Below are 21,432 nucleotides of genomic sequence, written 5' to 3' on the forward strand. Positions count from 1 at the left end.
TAACAGCGGAGTTATCTCAGCCAATAGGCTGCTAGTTAAGGTTAGCATTTTATTTTGAATGTTCGTTGCACAAGTCTAGGTTTGAATATTCACAGACAAATAACATCATATATACACATATGAAGAAAATAATGATCCCATTTTTGGATGAACAAATTTTATGAAAAAATATCGACATTATGGTTTTCATAAACAATTTTCAAAATGGCCAGGCCATGTTATGAATCCATCGACGTAAACAGTATGACATTTTATTTGCTGCTCATCAAACAAAAACAAGTCTATGCCACAGTACAAAGACGAGTCGATTGTGAACTTATTTAATACTTTATGCTTTCAAAAGTTGGTTACATAAACTGGAAAAATTGCTATATGACGGTTGTGGACTTGGTGCACGCACACAGATACTCGCATAATAGAAATTGTCAATATGATAGTGCATGACAATCTTTTTAAAAAAAAAATCCGACAGGATCGCACTTGAGTGTAAAAACATAATCACCTTTGATAAGGTTTGATCACCAGTAAGAACAAAACGTAAAAAAAAAAATGTACCCGGTAATGGTAAAAATTTTGTTTAAAAAAATGATGAATACTTCCTTCGTAATTATTCAGTTAGCATTATTTATTCCACAGTGAGGATAACTCTGCGACGCGACGACAGGAATGGCTTTGTACCGGAGTGGCACCTGAGTATTTCTTCAATAATTTAACAAGTCGTGTAAGTTCTCCACTTCAGTAATATAAATTATAAGTTAGTATTTTTATTTTATTTGTGCTGTGTATCAATATGCAAATTCATTGCAGACTAACACAGTTAAATTTCAAAGATGGAGTAATACCGGTATTTCAAAATGGCTACCCACTATTAACCAATTGAGAGGTGTTTTTATCTCCACCAACATTTTGGCATACTGTTTTGCACCCTGTTATGTACTGTAGAATACTGTAGAATACTTTATTTTCGCTTAGAATTTATTTGCGCTATTTTCGCTGAAGGGATGATTCCGTGAAAATAAAATCCAGCGAATATACTTTTTTTCCTATATTTCACATTAAACTCATCAAAAATCAGTGAAAATATATTCCAAGCAAAACGCCCAAAAAGCCTTTTCAGTGAAAATTTATTCCAGCGAAAATAAAGTATTCCACAGTACTTTATTTTCGCTTGTAATTTATTTTCGCTATTTTCGCTGAAGGGATGATTCCGTGAAAATAAAATCCAGCGAATATACTTTTTTTCCTATATTTCACATTAAACTCATCAAAAACCAGTGAAAATAAATTCCATACAAAACACCCAGCGAAAATTAATTCCAGCGAAAATAAAGTATTCCACAGTATTTTTCTAAAATTTCTTTCAAATGGACATAATTTCTTATAATAAGTCCAAATTTTTCAAGAAAAGCAGCTTTGATTTGTGATATGTGTAAGGTGTCTAGAGGGACTTAAAATTATGCACTCTTTTTATGTACATTAATACTACATATTATTATTATTATTATTTTTCTTACATTTCATATGCTTATTTTCTACTTTTCATACTATTATTTTATTTTTTACTTTTCATGAAATTATTATTTCATACATTTCATACTGTTTTTATACATATATACATACATCTATACATTACAGCATGCAATATTGCACAGGGTATCTGAATGCAGATACTAAATAGAACTGGTTATGTGATGTTTCCAAGGACAAAGAAAATTCCACTAATTTTCACCATCTACCTCAGTCATTTGTTTCACATACTAGGTATTTGGGTCAGGAAGGTGTATAATAATAAGGTTATTACAAGGATGCCACATTTAAAAGTATGCACTCAGACAGTATGCACCTGCATCATATACTCTCTGCTTCGCATCACATATTCTTCGCTGCACATCGGGCAATCTGTACTTTTTTAATGTGAATCACAATGATATACTAAGGATTCTCCATAGTTCTTAGTTACTCAGTGGTGTTCTAGACTAGAATGATGGTGAATCTTTATGAATCCACAAATCTTAGTGAATCCATGAATCATCGGGAATACCTGAATCATTGTGAATACATTAATCTTAGTGAATCCATGAATCATTGGGAATACCTGAATCATTGTGAATACATTAATCTTAGTGAATCCATGAGTCATTGGGAATACCTGAATCATTGTGAATACATTAATCTTAGTGAATCCATGAATCATTAGGAATACCTGAATCATTGTGAATACATTAATCTTAGTGAATCCATGAATCATTGGGAATACCTGAATCATTGTGAATACATTAATCTTAGTGAATCCATGAATCATTGGGAATACCTGAATCATTGTGAATACATTAATCTTAGTGAATCCATGAATCATTGGGAATACCTGAATCATTGTGAATACATTAATCTTAGTGAATCCATGAATCATTGGGAATACCTGAATCGTTGTGAATACATTAATCGTAGTGAATCCATGAATCATTGGGAATACCTGAATCATTGTGAATACATTAATCTTAGTGAATCCATGAATCATTGGGAATACCTGAATCATTGTGAATACATTAATCTTAGTGAATCCATGAATCATTGGGAATACCTGAATCATTGTGAATACATTAATCTTAGTGAATCCATGAATCATTGGGAATACCTGAATCATTGTGAATACATTAATCTTAGTGAATCCATGAATCATTGGGAATACCTGAATCATTGTGAATACATTAATCTTAGTGAATCCATGAATCATTGGGAATACCTGAATCATTGTGAATACACAAATCTTAGTGAATCCATGAATCATTGGGAATACCTGAATCATTGTGAATACACAAATCTTAGTGAATCCATGAATCATTGGGAATACCTGAATCATTGTGAATACATTAATCTTAGTGAATCCATGAATCATTGGGAATACCTGAATCATTGTGAATACACAAATCTTAGTGAATCCATGAATCATTGGGAATACCTGAATCATTGTTTGATTAATTTGTAGATGCTTTTTATTGGAACTGGTTATGCCTTCCGACACAACTTCACTTTGGAGACAAATTTCCGCAGCATAGAACTGTACAATGTTATGGCAGAGCTTCTTGACATTGAAGGTGATCCAAATAATGGAACTGAAGGGGCTATACGTGATAGTTTACGTGAGCCAAAGAATTTGATGAGAACACTTCCCCAAGTGTCACGTCCAATCAATGCTTTGTATCCAAACGATGATATGTATGAATTACGGATTCAAGACGATGGAACTGATTGTAATTGTGACAATGTAAGTCATTTGGCTTTTATGAAGTGCCCAAAAGTAAGCACAATGTTTATGACACATCCCATATACAAGGAAGTAAACCACACAAAATTTGTACATTTAATTTAGTCATCGCACCACGCATGTGTGACATTTGTGTTGATAAACATTGATTTTCCCACAATCCAATGCGCTATTCTAATGGAAATCACAAAAGTTTTGATCTGGGTGCGATGTGCACTATTTGTCGTCGATGACTCCTTCGAACCTTTCAATCCCCAAAGAAATTACTAAGTTAAAGCTTGGAAACGTCTCAATTCGTACTCGTTGATCATTGAACAGTCAGTTGCCATCTTTGTTCATATGAGACCCATATCTTGTGCATGCGTGGCAGGACGACTATTGACAATGACTGTTATGTTTTATTTCAATTACATTGATTTTGACAACTTGATGGCATTTATGAGAGCCATGGTCATCATGATACACAAATTTCGTGTGTAAAAAAGTGTATCTATGAGACCCATATCAAACGCGTACAGTGTACCACAATGTTCCTAATAAAATGCTCACTGCTACAAAAATTTTGCCAAATCTCCTGGATTTTTTTTTTGTAAAAATTTATATATTTTTTTTTTCAGATTGATCAGTACTTCACCGGCAGCCAATATGACATCGACTATTTTAACGACAGATTGGACGTGGAGGATTCAAGTAAATAACATTTCTTTTAATGTGGTTTATATAATTTATATGCAACCATTTTCAAGATGACATCGACATCCAATGTATTGTCAAAACTGCATCAAAATTACTGCCAATACTTAGTTTTTCAAATTGGATTAAAAACGGCTGACTGATGGACATTTTGTGTTAATAAATGCTGTTCCAGGGCCATATCTCTGCCATGCCACGCCTCGACTGATTGCAATCAATTATCTACATTATATATACATTATTGACATATGAATTACCGGTATAATTCATTTCAATCTATGTTTTAAAATGGCTGAAACTTTTTAGTTTTGTTCACTATTGGACAGCGGCATGGACTATGTTATGACATGACTTTTTTTTTTTTTATTTGATGCAGAAATTACAGATAATCGAGATGATGCACCGTTTGGATTACCAACTATATTTAATTTAACGACTGAACAACCTGGAAATTATTCGCTACTCACCAACGAAGAATACATTGTGGCCTGGGACAACTATCTCAAAGTTCCCAAATACATCACTTACAGTTTGGAAAAACAGGTACAGTAAAACACCTGAATCGAAAATCAGCGTATGGAAAAGGAGACATTGGCTTACAGAGTGTGTATCAGTTAACAAAAATCAATAACCACCAACATTCTCGAATACGACAGAGTGGGCATCAAATACAATACGGTTTCTGCTGTAAATTTGCCTTGGGCCAGCAGTTTGGGTTTTAAAAAAAATAAAATGGGACCAAGAAATTACCCAGAGCGATTTTTCAGCAGTTTTTTAAGGTGTTACTTTAATCTTTTCTGATGGCTAAAAGTTTCACCATATTCATTGACGCCTATTCAAGAGTGCGATGTTTATTGTGACTAGCGCGAATGGGTAAACTTCGTTTTGACAATGAGCTGATAACACTGTAAAGAATGTTAAATTATTTTTCAAATTCTTTGTTTATCTTTTGAAAACACCTAATTTTTTTATTTAAAAACAAATCATGCCGCTTTCCCATCAAAATCCAAGCCAAAAGATTGTACAACAGCATCGGCAAATCTCTTCCGTGCTGCGTTCAATAACATTAACATATTTAAATGAGCTATTGTAATTTGAACACGTTGGCATCATCCATCAATTTCATTGGTTAATTAGCAATTTAACCTGTCAGGTCAAAGAACACCGTCCCAGGTCAGAACATGATGGATATTCATTTCTACAGCATCGAGCGTTGAAAATGCGATCGGAATCATTCGCTTATGATGAAATTAGTTGAAATTTATTTGCACTTCATAACAATTCAACGATGTTATTTTTTGCATGTTAATATAATCAATACTAGGTAATAATGAACAATTGTGAAACGCAGTATCAAATGAATAAAAATTTTCTGGGAAAGTTTACCATAATGGTGCTATGTTTTTGTGTTTTTTTCAAAGTACACTAATCGAGGAAGCTTTAACGAGATTATCAACTGTATTCGTCAAGATGTTCGTTTAATCGATGATTATGAACCACGTTGTAGTGACTATGAATTGCTGGGACTGCACAATATTACATTAGGCTTTATGATCTATCCAGGTAAGTTTATCTTATTGACTGTTAGGGGGGGGACAATTCTTCAACTTGCAATCAAACAATTATTCCAAAATTATACAGAATCTCTCTTGTGCATGACAACTGTTGTATTACTAAAGTAATTGTGATTAGCATAAAATTTACAATTTTTATTTTAATAGCCTCTGCTTTAACAATGCGGCAGCAAATGGACATGTTGCTGACTTCGAATACCGCTCCGATGTTTAAAGAATTCGAAAAAGGTTTGTGATGATCTTATCAGTCTACTGTAAATAGCTTTAGTTTCACTAGTGAAATTTTATAGCAGTGACAATTTCTCTGGTGTACTACGACAATGTAACGTCAGTGACTTTCGTGAAATATTTTGACTTCGCGAATGCTGTACAATCACAAAATAGCAAACATGTGTTTCAATTAGTGATGCATTTTGATTAGAGATGTGTTTCAATTAGTGATGCATTTTGGTTAGAGATGCATTTCAATTAGTGATGCATTTTGATTAGAGATGTGTTGCAATTAGTGATGCATTTTGATTAGAGATGCATTTCAATTAGTGATGCATTTTGGATAGAGATGCATTTCAATTAGTGATGCATTTTGATTAGAGATGCATTTTGATTAGAGATGCATTTCAATTAGTGATGCATTTTGATTAGAGATGCATTTCAATTAGTGATGCATTTTGATTAGAGAAGCATTTCAATTAGTGATGCATTTTGATTAGAGATGCATTTTGATTAGAGATGTGTTGCAATTAGTGATGCATTTTGATTAGAGATGCATTTCAATTAGTGATGCATTTTGGTTAGAGATGCATTTCAATTAGTGATGCATTTTGATTAGAGATGCATTTCAATTAGTGATGCATTTTGGTAAGAGATGCATTTCAATTAGTGATGCATTTTGATTATAGATGCATTTCAATTAGTGATGCATTTTGATTAGAGTTGTGTTTCAATTAGTGATGCATTTTGATTAGAGATGCATTTCAATTAGTGATGCATTTTGGTTAGAGATGCATTTTGATTAGAGATGCATTTCAATTAGTGATGCATTTTGATTAGAGATGCATTTCAATTAGTGATGCATTTTGATTAGAGATGCATTTCAATTACTGATGCATTTTGATTAGAGATGCATTTCAATTAGTGATGCATTTTAATTAGAGATGCATTTCAATTAGTGATGCATTTTGGTTATAGATGCATTTTATTTAGTGATGCATTTTAATTAGAGATGCATTTCAATTAGTGATGCATTTTGATTAGAGATGCATTTCAATTAGTGATGCGTTTTGATTAGAGATGCATTTCAATTAATGATGCATTTTGATTAGAGATGTGTTTCAATTAGTGATGCATTTTGATTAGAGATGCATTTCAATTAGTGATGCATTTTGGATAGAGATGCATTTCAATTAGTGATGCATTTTGATTAGAGATGCATTTTGATTAGAGATGCCTTTCAATTAGTGATGCATTTTGATTAGAGATGCATTTCAATTAGTGATGCATTTTGATTAGAGATACATTTCAATTAGTGATGCATTTTGATTAGAGATGTATTTTGATTAGAGATGTGTTGCAATTAGTGATGCATTTTGATTAGAGATGCATTTCAATTAGTGATGCATTTTGGTTAGAGATGCATTTCAATTAGTGATGCATTTTGATTAGAGATGCATTTCAATTAGTGATGCATTTTGGTAAGAGATGCATTTCAATTAGTGATGCATTTTGATTAGAGATGCATTTCAATTAGTGATGCATTTTGATTAGAGATGCATTTCAATTAGTGATGCATTTTGATTAGAGATGTGTTTCAATTAGTGATGCATTTTGATTAGAGATGCATTTCAATTAGAGGTGCATTTTGATTAGAGATGCATTTCAATTAGTGATGCATTTTGATTAGAGATGCATTTCAATTAGTGATGCATTTTGGTAAGAGATGCATTTCAATTAGTGATGCATTTTGATTAGAGATGCATTTCAATTAGTGATGCATTTTGATTAGAGATGTGTTTCAATTAGTGATGCATTTTGATTAGAGATGCATTCCAATTAGTGATGCATTTTGGTTAGAGATGCATTTTGATTAGAGATGCATTTCAATTAGTGATGCATTTTGATTAGAGATGCATTTCAATTAGTGATGCATTTTGGTAAGAGATGCATTTCAATTAGTGATGCATTTTGATTAGAGATGCATTTCAATTAGTGATGCATTTTGATTAGAGATGTGTTTCAATTAGTGATGCATTTTGATTAGAGATGCATTTCAATTAGTGATGCATTTTGGTTGGAGATGCATTTTGATTAGAGATGCATTTCAATTAGTGATGCATTTTGATTAGAGATGCATTTCAATTAGTGATGCATTTTGATTAGAGATGCATTTCAATTACTGATGCATTTTGATTAGAGATGCATTTCAATTAGTGATGCATTTTGGTTAGAGATGCATTTTAATTAGTGATGCATTTTGGTTATAGATGCATTTTATTTAGTGATGCATTTTAATTAGAGATGCATTTCAATTAGTGATGCATTTTGATTATAGATGCATTTCAATTAGTGATGCATTTTGATTAGAGATGCATTTCAATTAGTGATGCATTTTGATTAGAGATGCATTTCAATTAGTGATGCATTTTGATTAGAGATGTGTTTCAATTAGTGATGCATTTTGATTAGAGATGCATTTCAATTAGTGATGCATTTTGATTAGAGATGCATTTCAATTAGTGATGCATTTTGATTAGAGATGTGTTTCAATTAGTGATGCATTTTGATTAGAGTTGCATTTCAATTAGTGATGCATTTTGGTTAGAGATGCATTTCAATTAGTGATGCATTTTGATTAGAGATGCATTTCAATTAGTGATGCATTTTGGTTAGAGATGCATTTCAATTAGTGATGCATTTTGATTAGAGATGCATTTCAATTAGTGATGCATTTTGATTAGAGATGCATTTCGATTAGAGATGCATTTTGATTAGAGATGCATTTCAATTTGTGATGCATTTTGATTAGAGATGCATTTCAATTAGTGATGCATTTCAATTAGTGATGCATTTTGATTAGAGATGTGTTTCAATTAGTGATGCATTTTGGTTAGAGATGCATTTCAATTAGTGATGCATTTTGATTAGAGATGCATTTCAATTAGTGATGCATTTTTTTAGAGATGCATTTCAATTAGTGATGCATTTTGATTAGAGATGTGTTTCAATTAGTGATGCATTTTGATTAGAGATGCATTTCAATTAATGATGCGTTTTGATTAGAGATGCATTTCAATTAGTGATGCATTTTGATTAGAGATGTGTTTCAATTAGTGATGTATTTTGATTAGAGATGCATTTCAATTAGTGATGCATTTTGGTTAGAGATGCATTTCAATTAGTGATGCATTTTGATTAGAGATGCATTTTGGTTAGAGATGCATTTCAATTAGTGATGCATTTTGATTAGAGATGCATTTCAATTAGTGATGCATTTTGATTAGAGATGCATTTCAATTAGTGATGCATTTTGATTAGAGATGCATTTCAATTAGTGATGCATTTTGATTAGAGATGCATTTCAATTAGAGATGCATTTTCATTAAAGATGCATTTCAATTAGTGATGCATTTTGATTAGAGATGCATTTCAATTATAGATGCATTTCAATTAGTGATGCATTTTGATTAGAGATGCATTTCAATTAGTAATGCATTTTGATTAGAGATGCATTTCAATTAGTAATGTATTTTGATTAGAGATGCATTTCAATTAGTGATGCATTTTGATTAGAGATGTGTTTCAATTAGTGATGCATTTCGATTAGAGATGCATTTCAATTAGAGATGCATTTCGATTAGAGATGCATTTCAATTAGAGATGCATTTTTATTAGAGATGCATTTCAATTAGTGATGCATTTTGATGCATTTTGATTAGAGATGCATTTCAATTAGTGATGCATTTTGATTAGAGATGCATTGCAATTAGTGATGCGTTTTCATTAAAGATGCATTTCATTGAGTGATGCATTTTGATTAGAGATGCATTTCAGTTAGTGATGCATTTTGATTAGAGATGCATTTCAATTAGTGATGCCTTTTGATTAGAGATGCATTTCAGTTAGTGATGCATTTTGATTAGAGATGCATTTCAATTAGTGATGCATTTTGATTAGAGATGCATTTCAAATAGTGATGCATTTTGATAAGAGATGCATTTCATTTAGTGATGCATTTTGATTAGAGATGCATTTCAATTAGTGATGCATTTTGATTAGAGATGCATTTCAATTAGTGATGCATTTTGATTAGAGATGCATTGCAATTAGTGATGCGTTTTCATTAAAGATGCATTTCATTGAGTGATGCATTTTGATTAGAGATGCATTTCAGTTAGTGATGCATTTTGATTAGAGATGCATTTCAATTAGTGATGCCTTTTGATTAGAGATGCATTTCAGTTAGTGATGCATTTTGATTAGAGATGCATTTCAATTAGTGATGCATTTTGATTAGAGATGCATTTCAAATAGTGATGCATTTTGATAAGAGATGCATTTCATTTAGTGATGCATTTTGATTAGAGATGCATTTCAATTAGTGATGCATTTTGATTAGAGATGCATTTCAATTAGTGATGCATTTCAATTAGTGATGCATTTTGATTAGAGATGCCTTTCAATTAGTGATGCATTTTTATTATAGATGCATTTCTAATAGAGAAGTATTTTTTCAATAGAGACGCATTTCAATTTGAGATACACTTCTAATACAGATGTGTTTCAATTAGTATGGGTCTAAATTGAGCAAATATGGTACTTGATTCTCAGTAGTTGCAATTTCAGAGAATATCATAAATCAAAAGATAACATACCTTTATCTAACTATTGTTAAATATTAGGTATATGGAAATTCTTGCATGAGAAGTACAATGACTGGGCGGATGAATTTAATGGCATAAACATTATCATTGGACCAGTATTTGACACCAATCATGATGGAAAACTAGACACACATGAAGATATGGCCGATAGCAGGTAAGTTCTCACATTAATGCATTGTATTAATTGATATGCACCTCTCACTGATTATAGTGATCTTCATGAAAATTATATAATTATATACTGTAAAATACACTTGGAATACTATTAATTTTTCCTGAAGGAATGATTCAGTCAAAATAAATTCAATACAAAACACCCCAAGTTTTTTTCGGCAAAAATTGATTCCAGCTAAAATAAAGTATTTTACAGTAGTTGGTTTAAAGCTTGGAATTACAAAATATTGTTTAGTTCCATTGGACCACTGAAGGTCATGGAATCTCTATTTTACATTTTAAAAATACAAACAGTTGTCATGAATGTTTTATAACATTTAATCGTGACAAAAATTGCACTTATGGCATTGGATATTATTGCTATTATAGAACAGCAAAACTCCCTTGCAAAGTACCAGGATGTGTGACCTTTGGGGTCATGCAAAGTACCAGGATGTGTGACCTTAAGACTCTTTATAATTTTGAAAAACAATGATATGTGCCATTCAAAACTATTTGTCCAAACCTCAGGAGTATAATTTGTACATATGCAAATTAATATTATTAATATGAGTTAAAAGAGACTTTTTAATATTTTGAATATTAGTCAATATTAAAAATGATATTGTTAATAATCAGTTTCAGTTTTTAAGGTAACAATATATATTAAAGAGGAAACTGACAGAATTCAACTCCTTATGTTTATTCCTATTTTAAGAAAATCCAAATTTTTTCAGTTTAATATCTTTCAACGTTCTTTGCTACCAGATTGAATGTACAAATATGTTGGCTGTCCTGTGGTGTATTTACTGGTAGATGTATCTTTATGGGATTTTTCTTCTGAAAATGATTTATGTTGAGAATAAAAAAAAATAATAATTTCACAATTTTGTGAAAGTCTTGTTTGCAGAACCCCCACAACAAATCTTAAGTACAGCTATAAAAAAAAATGGATTATTAGCACTTCTGTGTAAATTTTACTTGTAATATTATGACTGATATAGCAAATTAATTCACTTCACAATGTGCATCTCAAAGAGCAACAGGTGTCTTGTTTAAAAGTCTATATAGTCTTTAAGTTTGAAATTAATTTGAAATATATTTCTCTTTTGCACTTCATGGCTCAACGGCAATACCCGATGGCACACAAAAGTTTTTTGTTAGGTTTCTTTGATTTTTTTTCCTGTAGCATTCTTTCTCTGTGCAGATTTTATTTTGAACCGTTGAATACAAATTTATTATTTCAGTTTCTGGATTGGATCCACTCCTATGCCAAGTCATTTCTTTGCTCTCCTGACACGATGTAAGCAAGGCAAACTCTCACAGTACTGTGACTATGAAGACCGAGAGTATCTTTCTTTTGTACTACCTAACGTCAATGAGATTAAGAATTGCCAGGTTAGTCATGTGATCAGAATTATTATTATGGTGTAATATAACAATGCAATGTGAGTGGTGTAATATAACAATGCAATGTGAGTGATGTAATGTAACAATGCAATGTGAGTGATGTAATATAACAATGCAATGTGAGTGGTATAATATAATATAACAATGCAATGTGAGTGATGTAATGTAACAATGCAATGTGAGTGATGTAATATAACAATGCAATGTGAGTGGTATAATATAATATAACAATGCAATGTGAGTGATGTAATGTAACAATGCAATGTGAGTGGTGTAATGAAACAATGCAATGTGAGTATTGTAATGTAACACTGCAATGTGAGTGATATAATGTAACAATACAATGTGAGTAGTGTAATGTAACAATGCAATAGTAGTGGTGTAATGTAACAATGTAATGTGAGTAGTGTAATGTAACAATGCAGTGTGAGTGATGTAATGTAACAATACAATGTGAGTAGTGTAATGTAACAATGCAATAGAAGTGGTGTAATGTAACAATGCAATGTGAGTGGTGTAATGTAACAATGCAGTGTGAGTAGTGTAATGTAACAATGCAATGTGAGTGATATAATGTAACAATGCAGTGTGAGTGGTGTAATGTAACAATGCAGTGTGATTGATGTAATGTAACAATGCGATGTGAGTGATGTAATGTAACAATGCAGTGTGAGTGATGTAATGTTACAATACAATACAATGGAGTGATGTAATGTAACAATGTAATGTGAGTGGTGTGATGTAACAATGCAGTTAGTTATGTAATGTAACAATGCAATGTGAGTGGTGTAATGAAACAATGCAATGTGAGTGGTGTAATGAAACAATGCAATGTGAGTAGTGTAATGTAACAATGCAATGTGAGTGGTGTAATGTAACAATTCAGTGTGAGTGGTGTGATGTAACAATGCAGTTAGTGATGTAATGTAACAATGCAGTGTGAGTGGTGTAATGTAACAATTCAGTGTGATTGGTGTGATGTAACAATGCAGTTAGTGATGTAATGTAACAATGCAATGTGAGTGATGTAATGTTATGTAACAATGCAGTGTGATTGATGTAATGTAACAATGCGATGTGAGTGATGTAATGTAACAATGCAGTGTGAGTGATGTAATGTTACAATACAATGGAGTGATGTAATGTAACAATGTAATGTGAGTGGTGTGATGTAACAATGCAGTTAGTTATGTGATGTAACAATGCAATGTGAGTGGTGTAATGAAACAATGCAATGTGAGTGGTGTAATGAAACAATGCAATGTGAGTAGTTTAATGTAACAATGCAATGTGAGTGGTGTAATGTAACAATTCAGTGTGAGTGGTGTGAAGTAACAATGCAGTTAGTGATGTAATGTAACAATGCAGTGTGAGTGGTGTAATGTAACAATACAGTTAGTGATGTAATGTAACAATGCAATGTGAGTGATGTAATGTTATGTAACAATGCAGTTAGTGATGTAATGTAACAATGCAATGTGAGTGATGTAATGTTATGTAACAATGCAATGTGAGTGATGTAATGTAACAATGCAATATGAGTGGAGTAATGTAACAATGTAATGTGAGTGACGTAATATAACAATACAATGTGAGTGGTGTAATGTAACAATGCAATGTGTGTGATGTAATGTTACAATGCAATGTGAGTGGTGTGATGTAACAATGCAATGTGAGTGGTGTAATATAACAATGCAACGTGAGTGATGTAATGTAACAATGCAATGTGGGTGATGTAACGTAACAATGCAGTGTGAGTGATGTAATGTAACAATGCAATGTGAATTATGTAATGTAACAATTCGATGTGAGTGGTGTAATGTAACAATGCAATGTGAGTGATGTAATATAACAATGTAATGTGAGTGATGTAATGTAATGTAATGTAACAATACAATGTCAGTGGTGTAATGTAACAATAATACAATACATCTGTATTTTTTTCAGAACAACTACGAGTATGTTAAGAGCCATTTCGTCAGTATTCATGATATTGAAGAGTTGACAGGACTCCGTTTCTTCCCAGATATGAATTTTGAAGAGCATCTTCGTATACAATTAACGACTCCTGAGTTATTATGGGAAGACAGGTCTTATAGAAACAATCCTTGGCAGTAAAGAGAGCTATATGTAAGCTTGATGCTGATTGAATGAATTTAAATTTTAATTTGAAAAGCTTAGAGCTGGTTGGTTGGACTGTAATTTTAAACATCAAAAATCTGTTCTGAGTGGAGATCATTTTTGAAATCATTTGTGTCACAGTCGTTGTGTAGTGCATTAAATATGCCGTGGTATGACACAACAACTGGGGCATTTCAAATTATTTGAAATGTTACAGTCGTTGTGTAGTGCATCAAATATGCCATGGTATGACACAACAACTGGGGCATTTCAAATTATTTGAAATGATACAGTCGCAGTGTAGGGCATCAAATATGCCATGGTATGACACAACAACTGGGGCATTTCAAATTATTTGAAATGTTACAGTCGCAGTGTAGTGCATCAAATATGCCGTGGTATGACACGACAACTGGGGCATTTCAAATTATTTGAAATGATACAGTCGCAGTGTAGGGCATCAAACACATCAATGATTAAAAGGCTCTTGTTATGAAGCTTAAACGCTGATTGGGCCCCAAATCAAATCTTCTGAATGAGATGCATTTCAGTCACTTAGTGTTTCATTTTAACGTTTGAGTTCCACAAATAAGACTGACAATTGCTCCACGGAATTGCCATTTGTAACATTTCCAAATGTAATTTTTTAAAAGATCCTCTATGTCACAAAGATTCTCTGGTTACAAAAATGATTTTCCACCATCACAGATTTAAGATGTACAAGATATTTTTATTTTATCCACCTAATAATCAAAATCAGAATCAGTTTCATGTTATAGCGCCCTCTACCAGTAAGCTAAATTGAGGTTGTAAGAGGGCGCTGTCACACTTACAGAATCTCAATTTGTATGTTAACTAACCTTTTGAATGATATAGTTTTTCCCACCAATATAATTTTTTTTTTTATTTTGGACCAAATGGGCATAAATTGTCATTGGCTTTAGGATTTAATAAAAAAATTGGAAAAATATAAAAAAAATTAATCCAATTTATTATGTTAAATGGTAACAAAAGAGAGTTTGTCATTTCAATTGTTAATTACCGGGGTACCATTCCCAACCGAAATGAAGATTTTCTATTACAGATTTCATTAGTAGAATAATTTGCTGTATCATTTGGTCCTGGCAACTTATATAATTATTATACCAGTCCTCTGATTGGCTGTGTGTTTTCATTGGTTGATTTATTTATGACGTAAGAATTCACTTATAGGTATGTCAACTAAGGGTAAGCAGCTTTAAAGATTACCAGGTCCACAATATCCACCTTTTCTAAAACTGTCCGGGGGTAAAACAGTTACATAATATAGCAATTAAACATCACATTCCATAAATCACAATAATAATACGTTCCGTTTACTCTACCGTTTAATTGTGGTGTGCTTAAATAACAAACGAAATTGAAGATCGTTAATTACCGATCGGTGGTGTGTTTATTTTCTGGCCAAACTATTCTAGTACATTATTGTGTTTGATTTCTGTCAACTATGTTGATGATAAACCTGCCATAATACCAACATGAAATTTAAAATATTTTCATAATAATTTTTTTAATTTTATTTTCTTATTTGTCTTGATTGTAATCAGTATGCAAACCTTGGAGTCAGCTCAGAGTAGGACATGACATTACTCCAAGCGATGCATTGCATTTATGAAAAAAATACCCGTAGACTGATATAAACTTATTTATCTGAATTACTAAAAATTATTCAATCAAAAGAATATATAGTCAGGATTGTTTTTTGTTTTTTTCATGAGTTAAATAATGTATTTGCTCTATAAGAGGGTATTTCTCCAAATACGTCATTTTAATCAAACAACAAATATTGCTTTGTGTTTTATTGACAACGCAGTCACACATATTCTCTTCAGTACTAAGCGTTTTACCGGGGTATTTATAAAAAATGTCCACTTTGCAAATTTGTGTAATACCACCACCCTTACCAACATATGCACTTTCCAATGATGATATCGTGGATAAGTAATTATAAGAAAATAATTGTAGAATAGGAATAAAAAAAAGACCTCCTAAAACTAATCAGATTTGTAAACAATAGATCCTCACTGCATTCAAAGGCCTTGTTTGTCCTTAAAGGCCTAGAGTCGCCGTGCCGCGCCGCGCCGTGCCGCGCCTTGCCGGGATATGGGTCTCATATAAACAAAGATGGCGATTTTGACTGTTGCACACACCAACTAGTACACACTGAGAGGTTACCAAGTTTTAATAGGGTAGGTATTTTTTTGGTGTTTGGAAGGTATCAAAGGAGTTGTCGGCGGTAATTAGTGACAGTGGCGCCCAGGGCAAAAATTTCCTAAATATTCTTTCAATGGTCTTTTTGAAATTCAAAAAACACAAGCTCTAGGTAGCCAAATAATGTTGTTGTTTTTTTTTTACTTATGAATGTTCCTTTTTTCCAAAGTATACAAACAATTGGGATTCAATTCTATGCCGAAATCTTAAAGTCATCTTGATGGAATCTTTCATTCTGAAAAATATCAAGAATTTGCAATACCTCTAAAATTTTTGCTAGATTCATGCATCTTTAACTCGTGCATCAAAAAAACATTTTAAAGACCTAATTAGTTGTAAACATTCATTTCATCTTATACAATGTAGATATTATTATGAAAGGTTTCTGTTTTTGTTTTTTTTCATTATTTATTGGGCCAATACTAATTCAAGAATCTTTTACCAGTACATCAAAATATCTGAGGTTGCTGTTAGTGCGCCCTCATTTGGTCATATGGTATGATTATTTTGTTTTTAAATTTTAGTGTTAGTTGAATAATAATTTACTATTTGGGGTTGATGAAACAGTATTTTGAAGAGAAGAAAGTGTAATTATAATCCAGATATTTTATAATAATTGTAGAGTGATAAAATATTTATCTATTTGTAAGCGTTTACTAACTATCTGCCTCGAACTTATGGTTTCCCATGCTGAGTGTGGTATGGGTGAAACCAAACCAATAACTTATCAGTCAATGAAGACAGGGTCACAACAATCGTGTCATACATCGTTTAAATGTATGTAAATTTATGCTGTTTAAATTGTATGACGTATTGTATTGCAGGGAGGACAGCTTAGAATCTGTGTTGAGTTTGGTCACGGCAGTTTATTGAGGGAGGGAGGGGCTGCTCTTTGAAAATTCTTTTTTATCTGTTTACTACTGCACTTGGCAATTTCAAACTGCCTGGTTTGCTACCAAACAAGTGTTTAAGACACCCCTCCCCCTTAAACTGAATGGTCTTACCCTTGATCCTGATTTCATACAATTGTAATTTTCAAAGATTTGGTTTCTCCAAAATACAATCTGTTAAATCAGTGTTAACACATTTTTTGTTGTTTTTTCTAGATTTTTAATGTTTGTACTATTTCCAGTGCTGATAAATACCATGTTATATCCTTAAAAAAATAAAGTTTTAACAAAAAATAGTTGTGATTTTGATGATGGTCACACCAACCCAAACCCAGTGACTGACCATATAAGGTATCAACACATCACTCCCAAACCCAGTGACTGACCATATAAGGTATCAACACATCACCCTAAACCCAGTGGCCGACCATAAAAGTTATCAACACATCACTCCCAAACCCAGTGACTGACCATAAAAGGTATCAACACATCACTCCCAAACCCAGTGACTGACCATATAAGGTATCAACACATCACCCTAAACCCAGTGGCTGACCATAAAAGGTATCAACACATCACTCCCAAACTCAGTGGCTGACCATAAAAGGTATCAACACATCACTCCCAAACCCAGTGGCTGACCATAAAAGGTATCAACACATCACTCCCAAACCCAGTGGCTGACCATATAGAGTGTTATCAACACATCACCCTAAACCCAGTGGCTGACCATATAGAGTGTTATCAACACATCACCCTAAACCCAGTGACTGACCATATAAAGTATCAACACATCACCCTAAACCCAGTGACTGACCATATAAGGTATCAACACATCACCCTAAACCCAGTGGCTGACCATATAAAGTATCAACACATCACCCTAAACCCAGTGGCTGACCATATAAGGTATCAACACATCACTCCCAAACCCAGTGACTGACCATATAAGGTATCAACACATCACTCCCAAACCCAGTGGCTGACCATATAGAGTGTTATCAACACATCACCCTAAACCCAGTGGCTGACCATATAAGGTATCAACACATCACTCCCAAACCCAGTGGCTGACCATATAGAGAGTTATCAACACATCACCCTAAACCCAGTGACTGACCATATAAGGTATCAACACATCACTCCCAAACCCAGTGGCTGACCATAAAAGGTATCAACACATCACTCCCAAACCCAGTGGCTGACCATATAAGGTATCAACACATCACTCCCAAACCCAGTGGCTGACCATATAAGGTATCAACACATCACCCTAAACCCAGTGGCTGACCATATAAAGTATCAACACATCACCCTAAACCCAGTGGCTGATCATATAAAGTATCAACACATCACCCTAAACCCAGTGGCTGACCATATAGATTGTTATCAACACATCACCCTAAACCCAGTGACTGACCATATAAAGTATCAACACATCACCCTAAACCCAGTGGCTGACCATATAAAGTATCAACACATCACCCTAAACCCAGTGGCTGACCATATAAAGTATCAACACATCACCCTAAACCCAGTGACTGACCATATAAAGTATCAACACATCACCCTAAACCCAGTGACTGACCATATAAAGTATCAACACATCACCCTAAACCCAGTGGCTGATCATATAAAGTATCAACACATCACCCTAAACCCAGTGACTGACCATATAAAGTATCAACACATCACCCTAAACCCAGTGGCTGATCATATAAAGTATCAACACATCACCCTAAACCCAGTGGCTGATCATATAAAGTATCAACACATCACCCTAAACCCAGTGGCTGACCATATAAAGTATCAACACATCACCCTAAACCCAGTGACTGGCCATATAAAGTATCAACACATCACCCTAAACCGAGTGGCTGATCATATAAAGTATCAACACATCACCCTAAACCCAGTGGCTGATCATATAAAGTATCAACACATCACCCTAAACCCAGTGGCTGACCATATAGAGTGTTATCAACACATCACCCTAAACCCAGTGACTGACCATATAAGGTATCAACACATCACCCTAAACCCAGTGGCTGACCATATAGAGTGTTATCAACACATCACCCTAAATCCAGTGGCTGACCATATAAAGTATCAACACATCACCCTAAACCCAGTGGCTGACCATATAAAGTATCAACACATCACCCTAAACCCAGTGGCTGACCATATAAGGTATCAACACATCACCCTAAACCAAGTGGCTGACCATATAAAGTATCAACACATCACTCCCAAACCCAGTGGCTGACCATATAGAGTGTTATCAACACATCACCCTAAACCCAGTGGCTGACCATATAAAGTATCAACACATCACCCTAAACCCAGTGGCTGACCATATAAGGTATCAACACATCACCCTAAACCCAGTGGCTGACCATATAAAGTATCAACACATCACCCTAAACCCAGTGGCTGACCATATAAGGTATCAACACATCACCCTAAACCCAGTGGCTGACCATATAAAGTATCAACACATCACCCTAAACCCAGTGGCTGACCATATTAAGTATCAACACATCACTCCCAAACCCAGTGGCTGACCAAATAGAGTGTTATCAACACATCACCCTAAACCCAGTGGCTGATCATATAAAGTAACAACACATCACCCTAAACCCAGTGGCTGACCATATAAAGTATCAACACATCACCCTAAACCCAGTGACTGCCCATATAAAGTATCAACACATCACCCTAAACCCAGTGGCTGATCATATAAAGTATCAACACATCACCCTAAACCCAGTGGCTGATCATATAAAGTATCAACACATCACCCTAAACCCAGTGGCTGACCATATAGAGTGTTATCAACACATCACCCTAAACCCAGTGACTGACCATATAAGGTATCAACACATCACCCTAAACCCAGTGGCTGACCATATAGAGTGTTATCAACACATCACCCTAAATCCAGTGGCTGACCATATAAAGTATCAACACATCACCCTAAACCCAGTGGCTGACCATATAAAGTATCAACACATCACCCTAAACCCAGTGGCTGACCATATAAGGTATCAACACATCACTCCCAAACCCAGTGGCTGACCATATAAAGTATCAACACATCACCCTAAACCCAGTGGCTGACCATATAAGGTATCAACACATCACCCTAAACCAAGTGGCTGACCATATAAAGTATCAACACATCACTCCCAAACCCAGTGGCTGACCATATAGAGTGTTATCAACACATCACCCTAAACCCAGTGGCTGACCATATAAAGTATCAACACATCACCCTAAACCCAGTGGCTGACCATATAAGGTATCAACACATCACCCTAAACCCAGTGGCTGACCATATAAAGTATCAACACATCACCCTAAACCCAGTGGCTGACCATATAAGGTATCAACACATCACCCTAAACCCAGTGGCTGACCATATAAAGTATCAACACATCACCCTAAACCCAGTGGCTGACCATATTAAGTATCAACACATCACTCCCAAACCCAGTGGCTGACCAAATAGAGTGTTATCAACACATCACCCTAAACCCAGTGGCTGAACATATAAAGTATCAACACATCACCCTAAACCCAGTGGTTGACCATATAAGGTATCAACACATCACCCTAAACCCAGTGGCTGACCATATAAAGTATCAACACATCACCCTAAACCCAGTGGCTGACCATATAAGGTATCAACACATCACTCCCAAGCCCAGTGACTGACCATATAAGGTATCAACACATCACTCCCAAACCCAATGGCTCACCATATAAGGTATCAACACATCACTCCCAAACCCAGTGGCTGACCATATAAAGTATCAACACATCACTCCCAAACCCAGTGGCTGACCATATAGAGTGTTATCAACACATCACCCTAAACCCAGTGGCTGACCATATAAAGTATCAACACATCACCCTAAACCCAGTGGCTGATCATATAAAGTATCAACACATCACCCTAAACCCAGTGGCTGACCATATAAAGTATCAACACATCACCCTAAACCCAGTGACTGGCCATATAAAGTATCAACACATCACCCTAAACCCAGTGGCTGATCATATAAAGTATCAACACATCACCCTAAACCCAGTGGCTGATCATATAAAGTATCAACACATCACCCTAAACCCAGTGGCTGACCATATAGAGTGTTATCAACACATCACCCTAAACCCAGTGACTGACCATATAAGGT

At 34.1% G+C, this 21,432-nt stretch overlaps 1 protein-coding gene across 1 annotated transcript in view; it reads left to right on the forward strand.

The window, feature by feature from the left end:
- LOC100370848 (ectonucleotide pyrophosphatase/phosphodiesterase family member 3-like) overlaps positions 1-17,429 on the forward strand; it is a 40,028-nt gene extending 22,599 nt beyond the window's left edge. Inside the window, exons 15-23 of the mRNA XM_085493251.1 lie at positions 637-721; positions 2,987-3,265; positions 3,883-3,955; positions 4,335-4,501; positions 5,380-5,521; positions 5,680-5,760; positions 10,428-10,563; positions 11,810-11,960; positions 13,920-17,429. Of these exons, the coding sequence (XP_085349377.1) occupies positions 637-721; positions 2,987-3,265; positions 3,883-3,955; positions 4,335-4,501; positions 5,380-5,521; positions 5,680-5,760; positions 10,428-10,563; positions 11,810-11,960; positions 13,920-14,090 (1,285 nt within the window). The 3' untranslated portion in view covers positions 14,091-17,429. The remainder of the gene's footprint in view (positions 1-636; positions 722-2,986; positions 3,266-3,882; positions 3,956-4,334; positions 4,502-5,379; positions 5,522-5,679; positions 5,761-10,427; positions 10,564-11,809; positions 11,961-13,919) is intronic.
- Positions 17,430-21,432: the final 4,003 nt, after the last annotated feature.

Source organism: Saccoglossus kowalevskii, chromosome 18, assembly GCF_978046115.1.
Source record: "Saccoglossus kowalevskii chromosome 18, keSacKowa6.1, whole genome shotgun sequence".
In the NCBI taxonomy this organism is placed as follows: domain Eukaryota; kingdom Metazoa; phylum Hemichordata; class Enteropneusta; family Harrimaniidae; genus Saccoglossus; species Saccoglossus kowalevskii.